General features: G+C 39.2%; 1 protein-coding gene across 1 annotated transcript; it reads left to right on the forward strand.

The window, feature by feature from the left end:
* The first annotated feature begins 1,271 nt into the window (after nt 1-1,271).
* On the forward strand, nt 1,272-5,928 carry LOC110851252 (breast carcinoma-amplified sequence 3 homolog). The gene is made up of 7 exons (XM_022098955.2): nt 1,272-2,524; nt 2,821-3,803; nt 3,909-4,576; nt 4,688-5,003; nt 5,102-5,247; nt 5,355-5,492; nt 5,577-5,928. The coding sequence occupies exons 1-7, from the start codon at nt 2,381-2,383 to the stop codon at nt 5,720-5,722; spliced, it is 2,541 nt and encodes an 846-aa protein (XP_021954647.1). The 5' UTR covers nt 1,272-2,380; the 3' UTR covers nt 5,723-5,928.
* Nucleotides 5,929-11,668: the final 5,740 nt, after the last annotated feature.

The raw sequence follows: 11,668 nt of genomic DNA on the forward strand, positions 1-11,668 counted from the left end.
TTCTTATAACAATGCATCGTATAGCCTCAAAAAACATCGATATCCACTCAATCCAAACTAATGTAATAAGAGCCACATACTTGGATAATTTAGTTTGATCAATGTTTAATGTCACTTTTTAACTACGTTCTTAATTTAATAAGGCTCGCGTTTAATTTGTGGGCATTAAAGTCATAGTTATTCGGGATATATAGGCCAAAGCTTTTTTCATAATTATCTTACACGAAAGGATGCATGTAGATTGAGAGGAACTTTTCAGCCCGAGAAATAGATAGGTGAGACAATTGAGTAGATTTATATTCTACCAAATGTATTACCGCACCTAATTTATATGTGCACAATTAAATATGATTTCATCCGAGACATTAAAAAAGCTCAACAATCATGATTTAACAAATAATAGTACTAGATAACTCTGTCACGGTACATGATCATTGATCACCAGGACAAATGTGGACTTGTAGTTTCCAGTTTCATATTTGATATGAAAGACATTAGTGATCCCATGATTTATTTCGCTTATTTAATCAACCCATATCTCAATATTTTGATATTCTACCCCATCAAGCAAGCGGTGTGAGTTTCCTTCCATAAATTAACGACCTTTCGGGAATCAAAACTACATGCACATTCATTTTACGCGTTTATAATCCTTTGTTATTTTATGGTACAAACAAACTTGAGAACTTGCTATCTATCCATCAAATATGCAACATGAAATAAGAAACGTCACCAACTCGAGCATTAACCCACATGAGTCATGTGACATGACACAAGTAACAATTAATTTGCTAATGTACACCACTGAAAGTGAAAGCAGTCACAACTTTTACTCACATCAAAGTTGTCCAGAGTCCAACTCTTGCGCTGGGAAAATAAGTAAATCCCAAGAAACATGACCAACCAACCAACAAGAATTACTTTCTTCCGCCCAATCCTCCAAGGGTCACAACCTAAAGGTCTTCCATAATACCTGACACAACAAAACTAGCGAAAACCACCAACCCACCGCAATACCTGAGCGACTCTATTACTATTATTATTATACTTTCTCTTGTTCACCTACATTTTCCTCCAGATCACGTCATCTCATGTCATGATTGAAATCTCAACTTTCTCCAGAAAAGAAATAATTGAAGAAGCCATATTTCAATCTGCGCTGCTACTCTTTCCAACATTTTTTCCTCTTAATAACCTTATCCAATTATTTCCTGGTACGACACACTCTGACGAACTTTGTCCTCTCTGAACCTCCATTGCTCGAAGCATATAGCAAATGAGATGGCAAGTAAAAATCGAGCTGAATAATATTTGTTATCGCCAACAAACAAGGATGATGAGTTAGCATACGGGAAGAAGAAGGCGAAGATGGCCCAATTTCCTGCTCTACTCGCACGGCAACAACGCTCCCCATCATCTGTTTCATCAGCAGCAGCAAAGACCAAAACAAAGTACTCTTAAGCTCACCACCACCAAACCAACACCAAGAACCACGTATAACAAGTTCAACGTTATTATTATTATTATTAATTCTTCTCGCATATCCTCTCATGATAAGATAAGTTAGGTAACCCCACTGCTGACACCCCCTGGTCTCCTCTTCTTCCAGCCAACTAATTTTATAACCACCACCACCAGCAGTTTTGTTGTTATTGGGCAGTAAAGTGGCCACCTTAAAAAACGGACGACGTACTTAATGTTAAGCTTCAGTTTATTTATTTGTGCTGGGTAGTTAACCTCAAATATAATTATTTTGATGTGGGTGCAGTTTTATACGAGTTCTGAACAATTGTGTGAGGTGTAGTAAATGCGTGCAATGAGCTGTGTGGTTTAGCTGCAGATGATACAATACTCTTTGGTTTTTAACTACGTCGCAGTATAAATAAACGTTAAGGATTTATATTGTTATATTAGTTGGCTTATCCATTATTTTGCCCTCAGTCAGCTGCTGGAGAGGGAAGGATCGTTAGTAAATCTTGAATTGTTAAAGTATCAAAAAACTCTACCTATCACGCAAATCGTATTATTAGTAGGATTCTTTATTATTATTACGCGTTCCTTTGTGTCAGAGATTTCCACTGAAATTGTTTCAAGAGAAAACTTTGCATGTGGATTTCTCGATTTAATGTACAATATATAATTAACTGTAAGAAATATCGAGAGCCAGAAACGTATATTAAATTGTAATTTGACGTTTATCAATTTTCTTTAATTATACATTGAGCAATAACATTGTGATTGGTGCTAAAAGTATATATTATATATATAATACAAGCAAATAAGTAGTATAAATTTAGTAAGTTAGTTAGTTAGTTGTGGGGAACATTTTTGGTGCTGTTGGGGATCTTGGAAATTTGGGAAAGTAATAAAAGGGGTAAAAATGTCGGCGGACAGTTTGCGAAAGGGTGTTATCATCACGAACACGAAGGTGCCTGGGCACACGGTGAGGCCTCAGCCCGTGAGTGAGAAGACCTTCATGGAAAGTGTGGCTGGGCTTATCAACGAAGTCGGACTTACTCCCCAGGTAAGAAATTGTGGCGAGCGAGAGGAACTAATTAATTAGACTTTTGTGGGATGGGGTGGAAGTTTTGTTTGGGTTATACAGTCTGTTTTTATATTTTGCGTAGGTTTAATTGACAATGATAATGGTTGACTCATATGGAAATTACACTGCGTCGCAGAAGCTCTTAAACTAAACATTCATTGTCACATTAATTTGCAAAGTTTAAATATAAGAGCTGCCTAAATCTCTCCATGAATTAACAATTTGAGTACAATGAAGAATTCTAACTAAACAGTAAAATTGAATTTGTTTTCTAGCCATATGGTCATGCGGAGGACGCCGAGAACATGGTCACCTGGGCAAAGTTTGAAGTTCTCAAGGTATCGGATTTGAAAGGTCTTCATGGTGGACAATGGAAATCGGACAACCTTCAGCGCCAAGTGCCCCCTCTCCTCCTCGCGGTTGGGTATCCGAGTGGGGTTCAAATATGGACAATCAACGTGACTGGAGAGGCGAACGAGATCTTATCATGGAAACGACCCCAACTAAAGCAGTTTCAACTCCTTCCCACCCCGAAGAATGAAGAGAGAGATCATCACAAGAATTCCAGGCCGATAGCTGCAATTTGCGAAGGATCCAACTACCTCACCTTTTTCTCACTCAAAACCGGAGAGTCGATAAAGAGTTCCAAGTTTATTCAGTGTGTGCTGGACATTGTGGTCAACCCGGTTGCAATTGCGGTGTCATTCCTTGACAAGATCATCATAGTGGATCCCTACACGCTGGACACGAAGGTTACCATCTCACAGTTAGGAACAGTCCCCACTGCTCCCACGCATAACCCCATGTCACTAGGACCCACCTGGTTGGCTTACACGGATCGACGACTATTCCCCCGCTATCAATCCGGCGGAGGAATGGAAATGTCGGGAAGTTTGTCGTACACTGCATCCATGCTTTACGCAGCAAAGAGCTTGACCAAAGGTTTGAAAGGGTTGGGAGAAACTGTTGCGAGCAGCATTACGGGAAATCGACCTGCTGGACGGAACGAGAACGTGGCCCCAGAACCAGGAATTGTGACCATTATTAATTTAACAGAGTTGAAATCTGGAGAGTTTTGTTTGAGTGATACGTCAACAGGCAACTCGGCAATGCATGCTCCAGTTATTGCTCACTTTATTGCACATCGACAAAGTCCTGTAACCTCTTTGAGCTTTGATCCCTCAGGAATGCTCCTTGTGACAGCGGATAAGCAAGGCCATGACTTTAACGTCTTTCGAATTCACCCTCACCCACTAAGGTAACGAATTGCTTTAATTTTCTACTACTTTTACTACAATTCATAACCTATGTATTTGAATTTATATGTGGAAAATTAACAACCATACCCCATTATTTCTTACAGCTCAGCGCTTGGGAGTGTTCAACACTTGTACATTCTCCACCGAGGGGACACAGTGGCAAAAGTTCAAAATATTTCCTTCGCACCAGACTCCAGGTGGGTGGCTGTGAGCACGCTTCGTGGGACTACACATGTCTTTCCAATCACTCCCTACGGTGGTCCCATCAGTGCTCGCACTCACAACTCTCATAAGGTCGTGAATCGGCTGAGCAGATTCCACAGGACCGCGGGTCTAGACGATGCTGGAACGTCGGGACGACACAGCCCAGTTCCAGTTACTACCTTTGGAAGCAACCCATCTTCGACAACCGTGGTCACCGCAATTAAGACCACCGAGTTGTCACAATCCACAAATTCATTCTCACCCCCAACCAACCTGGCTCATCCCATAACGATTCCCCCCATGGCACAGTTACGACAAGACACCTCCGGCCTGACTTCCACCTCCTCACCAAGATCTTCTCCTCCAGTGTCAAAGGCAAAAACTTTTCTTCAGGAGGAACGGTCCATCGTGGTTTCAACATTCGCAGAGGCAAGAAGTCAACCACTCTTCAACCCAGCAGTCGTTCCGGGATGTGATAAACGGAAAAAGTCTGCTGTTGATTCTCTATTTGTGATGACGTGTTTTGGCAACATGATTGAATATTTGTTGGATCCCAAACCCTGCATAGGTATTTAAAAAGACATTGCACCCATTACATATAAAAAAATACTAACCAAATAACATTATTATTTTGAATTATCGTAATTGTTCATTGTTCTAATACGTACTTTCTACGTAGATGCCCTTCAACGTAATAGCTCACATGGGAAAATTTCCGATGATACGCCCATTGAGTTGACCGTTCATGCCAAAGCTCAGTGGAAGCTGAACAAACCATCCTTCATTAAAGAGCTTCAGCCCCCGCTTCAGGCGAATAACATGCTGATTGTCATGAAATCTGCGTCGGATCCTCATCTATCTGGCAAAAGTATTCCCAAGGATGAAAATATCGATGAGCGTTGGTTGTCTCAGGTTGAAATTACTACTCATCATGGTCCACATCGACGTCTCTGGATGGGACCTCAATTTACCTTTAAGGTTTTTAACCCCTCATTGTAAGCCAACAACCTATTTACCAAAAATATAATTTGACATACTACTTAATTGTAATCAGGACTTTGTGATTAATGCTTAAATGAATTTGTTGTTTTAGACTTCCTGGCATGACGAATAAAACAGGTGTCCATGATATTGAAACGGTAGAAGTCAATGTTACGAATCGGCCAGCTAGATCTAACCCTGTAAATATGCCCGTGTACTCATCTTTACTGCCATTCGTTATTGAAGATAGCTCAGGAAGTACGTATTTATGCATTATTTCTCATGTTAATTGATATTATAATTGACAAATACATGTTGCTCAAGTGTGTGTATATAATTAATCTCGATTGTGACATGCTTTTCAGGTAGTTTAGAGCAGTCTCCTCGCCTTGTTGATCCCTACTGTCAGTCCGATGCAGTGGTTGTGAACAATGATTCCCACATTAAAGAAAATATTGCCGAAGCAATGATGGAAAATGCAAACCTGAATTCACGTGAAAGCGGTGATTATAATTAATTACTTCAATTCTGAAAGTGTACATCAACATGTGCATCTTTTAACAATTCTACATAATCATTGTTTTTAGGAGGCTGTCAAAGTCAAGGCGGGTTGGTTGGGAGTTGTGACGACCTCAGTTCAGGAAGTAGTATTGATTCTTCGAGTCAAACCTCTGGTGACGCTCCATTAGCATCTTCATTCTGTATAGATGCTGGATTTCCATTTCCTGATTAAGAGTGATAACTTTACCTATTACTTTGTTTTTAGTTTAATCGATTTCTAAGATTTAATTAATCTATTTTATCATGCGCAAACATGTCAGCCGCAGTCCTTACTTTCGGTCAAAGTAATAATGTGAATTGCAATGTATATCTACATTACCAATTCTGTTTTAGCAAAAATAAGTCATGAAAAATACAGCAATGAAACAGTAAACCGTTGTGATTTGATTTGTTCATTATTGTAATCGTGCCTTGATTCATGTTGAGTCTATGCATGCATTATATATGGGACCAGTGCATATATTTTTTACCAAGTAAAAAGAAACATCCTAATTTCAAAACTACATTGTTTTATAGTTTGTTTTGCTGTAGTTTCTTATATATGTACGACTAGCTTTTGCAGCGTTCATCACATTTTTGCAAAAAACAGTCAACATTAATTTTCCGTACAAAGCATACATCTAAAATTTCACTGATAATTAAATTTCCAATTCCACTCTTACTCTTTGTATCAGTGTTAATTTTCTCCGATAAATAATTAATACTCTCTCCTCATGTTAATTTAGTGTTGATTTTCCACATATAATTCACGTTGAAACAGTTAATTTCAGGTTCCATAATAACCAAGCAAAAGGACAAGGACAAATTTTCTCATGTTTACAAAGTTTGATAGAGAAACCTTAGAATTTGGAAATAGCATAGCACCTCATAAAATATTTCGCGAACAAATGTAGTAATTTCCTCAATTTCTTCCTCCACTTCCACCTCCAAACAAACAAACACACATTTATCCACCCCACGTTCATGCAATCCGATCGTATATACTGGATAAATCAGAAAGTTTGTGAATTTCTGCAATACAAACTCTAAAACCAAAGTACATACAAGATTTTATGAGGCTTGACGTGTCCCAAAAGTGATCAATTTTCCCCAGTAAACCTGAACATGATACCGAAATATATATCAAAATGATATATCAAAATATGAAGAAAAATGGGTAGAAATATTTTCCTAATTTCAAACTCATTATACAAGAAGAAGGCGAAATTACTTAATTGTGTAGCAGCAGAAGCAAGCAAATCATATCGCACAAAGAGAGGAACGACGAGAGGAGAAAGAAACCACTGAGGCGACTGCGAGTGACTACTGTCATTCCATTTCCACTCACACAGAATTCCGCACACATACAATTCTCAAATTCCCATCGACTTTAAGCCAGCTTTCCCATTTTCTCATCAACATCATCTAATACTTTCCTCTCTTTGAGGTCTTTATTAACTCTGCTTTGAAATGTATGGTCTCAACACAAAAGCCACCTTTTACTTACCTTTTACTCCCTTTGTTACAATTCAAACCCTCATTTTGTACAAGATTCACCAATTGAAACAAGTGTCCTAAAATCTTTGATGAATGCAAATTTTAGCCAGCTACCTATTACATATTTGTTCGTATTTACATATTGTTTGCATCCTCACGGTCACTCACTATTCCATTTTCTCCTTCACAATATATTTATATTTGATGATGGAACAGGCCGACGTCATTGGACTTATTGTCACCTGACGACCATTGTGCTTTTTAGTCATCATGCTTAGTTATCCGCCTCGCTTTCATCAAAATGTGCTGAATGGAAGGATTTGCAGCTAAACATAACGGAATTCATATCCACTATTTTGGTACTCTTCGAGATTCACGGAATCATCGCATTTATGGAATTTTGCGACAAGAAGTTGATGGTTTGGTTGGGATTTGCATTTTATTTAGTTGAATGGTGAGTGTAGTTGGTTGGTGGGTGGTTCGATGATGAAGGATACGTGACAAAAAAGCCCATTATTGATGAAATGCGAGCGGATACAGAGATTAGATAGAGTATATTTGGTCGCCTGTGTGGAGGGAGGGAGGACAAGAGAGGTAAGCATGACTGACAATACTCCCGAGGTAGTAGCCTCTGCTGAACTAAACGGATGCAGGACATATCCTCCTCGACACTTCCGTCTAAATCTAAAATCCATAAACCATTGTTACCAATGTCCAATTACGAGTCTCATCAAATGACCTTTTGCGAGCATTCACTTCAAAATCTACTGATTATCATGAATGAATGGGACGACAGGTAGTAATAAATAAATATTTATTTCGCATGCAAAAGTAAATCTCTCTACACGATGCGAAATATCTAGGATACGTTGTCGTCGGCTGGTGTATGCTGTCCGTTGCCAGCTTATCATATTATCGAGCAGGGAAAGGTCTCCATCTGGAAAATCTTACGGGTTGATGCGAGACGTCTTTTTTTAGACTAAAATCGAATTCAGCCAAAGATTTGTCCAGGGTTTTCTCAACAACTGAACAAACAAGGTTTATTCCATTTCGTAACTACAAATATTTTCAATTGTGTGCTCTACGTGTTCTACGAAGAATGGTGGTCAATCTTCTTTTCTGCGTTCTCATCTCAATTGCAAAACTGAGTTAAAATGAAAGCATATTGTCAAAATCCATGGGATGGATCAAAAGCTCACACCAACAGCCTGGGACACGAACATACATGAAGCGTAATGTGGAATATAAACAGCAACATGCACCACTGAGTGTGCACAAAATTATTACAATGTAGACATACATACTCCCATTGAGTATGATAATGTGATGTCGTTGGCTATAAGCTGGAGCCTACTGAAGAGCTGTAAATGCACACATTCGTCTAAAATGCACTGGTCTGAGTGACCCTTTGCCTTCTTCCGGGAGCGAATCGCTCGACTGGATGACATGAATTGTATTTCTTTTTTTTCATAGCTAACACTCAGCAGTCGAATCCATGCATGCATTACAGGATACATTTCCTTCCCGTTTCTTCTTCCTCTGCTGAACCTCGTGATCAAATATGTGCTTGGTTGCGAAACTAAAATAATTTATTACAACAGGTTGAAGAGAATTGGATTGAATTGAAACAATGGTGTGGACGCATTTGTGCATAAATATGTACACATGCTCGTGTTTTATGATGCATTAAGGATTGATTTGACATTTGAAATTGTACATTTCCAAATTTTGTCAATACCAAAATTCGATCCGTTTTACACATGAAGAGACGCAATTACTAATCCATCCTCATCAAAAGATTAATGCGAATGTCATTTGAAGAGTAATCAAAAACCATATGCATTTCCATTTAATTTTCATGCGATATTGATATTTGAGTCGATTTTCTATTTACCAGTGAACAATTCCTTTCGATGGCTGACGGCGATGACGACTCGACGACTCTGATACATATTTACAATTCGCAAACGTAATCTATCCCAAGGACTAAGCTTTCTCTTTCAGTCGACAAAACTCAGCACATTACTACGTATTTGCTAACTGGAAAACCGTGTTGAATTCTGCTGCTTGATTACCTCCAAGCCACGCCACGAGGCGAAGAAACACTGCTGTTTCCTCCCATCTCATATTAGCACAAATCAATAGATTTTCACTCCGTGAAGGAGATTTCTCAAGCCCAAGCTACAAACAAAGGTGGCTGTGCTGATGTAAACAATAAAGTGCTTTCTCCGAGTATGACACAAATTCAGGTGCTGCAGGTCCAAAACCCAGTTTAATTTTGGAGGTAGCAGAGAGAGAAAGTAGGAAGAAATCAGTGATTGAGTGCATTGGGGAACATGTGGCCTGAAAAGCAGTGTGTGCACCATATTGGTGGGTGTTCCACCAAACAAGTTATTTGATTTTGAATCCATGTTGTGTACGCTTTATAAAAATCGTTCATCATTTTCTCTGTCTGATGGTGGTCTCACAGCCCACAAAGAATATCGTACAGCTTCTTCGTCGTTTTTCACCCTTCTCTCGCTCTCGTATACGTAAGAGTAGACTAGAATCTACGTGTGTCCTCATTTTTTTCAGCCGAAAGTAGCGTCGGGTGGGGTTAGTGATGGGGAAAAGGAGACCAAAAGGAACCAGAACTATAATTGTTTATGTTGTGGACAGATTCACAAATCAATATATGAAGTGGTGGTTCCCATCCCGTGGGTTCTACAAACTCGTAAATGCACACACGTAGCTCGCAGTTCATTCGTGCAACTAACTACGTACGTACGTACGTATATGACCCCTCAGCAATCTTCTCCGCTTGTTGGTGTGGTGAAAGAAATCTAAGTTGCGGAGACCGTGTAGCCCAATTTTCTTTTTCTTTTTGATGGTCGGTCGAGCCTTTCAGGTTGCTTGGTTGAATCTGTCGCTCTAAGGCGTCAGCCGCAATCAGATCTCACAACAGAGTTACTTGCTTAATGAATGCCGGAAGCTTATCGAGAACTGGGTTAGGCCTGCTTCTCTTTTGAACATATTAATGTTTTCCTCGTCATTTGCAATGGGAAGAAATAATGAGAATGGAATTATAATGATTCCCCTTTACCACGCAGGGCGCCTGTGGGTGCAAATAATAAATATGTATTGTATTCTTCTAGTTTGTAGGAAGAATGATGTTTTTATCGAGATAAAATCTGACCTGGTTGACATGAAGGAAATCATATTTATGAAAATGGTGGACATATTACTTTCACCATGTATGTTCACCAGTATGAAAAACGGGCGAGAAGATTGCGACGGAGATGACATTTCCGCTTTAGTATTTTCTAAAAATTTCACCTCATATCCGCCACAAGTGGAGTGGAAGGAATAGAGAAAGCTCGAGAGTGAAGGTCCAACAGGTGCATATGCTCTCCAACTTTTGAGGGAGAATTCCATGCCTTTTTCCATAAGTGTATTCGATTTGTGGCTTTTGCTTCACGCCAATGGAAACCCCTAGTTCAGAAGATTATAGAGAGTTTCATGCTTTCACTCGGATTTTATTCACACACCCACCAAAAACCGACCCGACTTTTCACCACACCTTTCTTTCACATTTATCACTTGTTGCTCCTGTTTACGCGATACACCTTTAACTTTAAATCCGACTGATCGACCCGGATGGAAATAAGTGCACGTGAAAAGGAAGGGCCACAATATGTAATGTATGTATAGGTACATATCAAATATTCCCCTGCTTAAATCTACCACATCGTCGTCACTCTTCCCTCAGCAGATTCAAGTCTGATCCATCCAACCAATTCCCAATTCCATAAACTTTTCAACTACATGGTACCCATTTCACCAGGTAAGCTGACGGATTCCATTTTATGTGTTGAGAAAACCTGAAATCTAACCGGATTAAGGTTTCAGTATTTTTAGCCAGATATTTCAAAGTGACATGTTTCCACTTTCAGAATTTGCAAGTCTTTATTCTCCCTTCAAATCGCACTTTTACCCAACAACCTTTCAAGTAGTATGTATCCAGTATATATAAAAAAGATGGGCAACATACATAGGACGGAAATTCTACATTTCCACTTTTATGGAATAATTCAGCTTAGCACCCCACTTGTATAAATTGTCATAATTTTGAACGTCGTCTTTCACCAACACGGTTGAGGATTAATAGGAGCAAATTTGTCGGTGATGATGACAGTGACAATCCAAGTAAATAATCACCGCACATTAAACCCTCAAAGTGGTGCGGTGGGGGTTACGACAGAGTGAAAGCTACCACCACCACCACCACCACTTACACTTTCCCTTTCGGTTCCGACATAACGAGAGGTACGTATCACGTAATAATGCGGAATGCATGCTGATGTGATGCCAAGTTAATTGCAGCCTTCAGGTAAGAAACGATTTTATTTTTCTCTCTTTTTCTACTTTAATTCTGCGACAAGATTAATAGTCTGTCATTCTGAGAAAGAGAGAGAGTGAAAATGCTGAGAGGAGAAGGTGATAAAATCCAAAGGTGCATTAATTTCTTCGGAGGGGCGATGCAAGGATCAAAATTTTTTACACTAGATATTGTCCTGCTCTTCATTGATAAAGAATCAAGTTCAAAGATTGTGAAAATCGGTCGAGTAGAATTTATAATGTACAAACAAATATTTATATTATA

The sequence above is a fragment of the Folsomia candida genome, unplaced genomic scaffold (assembly GCF_002217175.1).
Source record: "Folsomia candida strain VU population unplaced genomic scaffold, ASM221717v1 Fcan01_Sc006, whole genome shotgun sequence".
Taxonomy (NCBI): domain Eukaryota; kingdom Metazoa; phylum Arthropoda; class Collembola; order Entomobryomorpha; family Isotomidae; genus Folsomia; species Folsomia candida.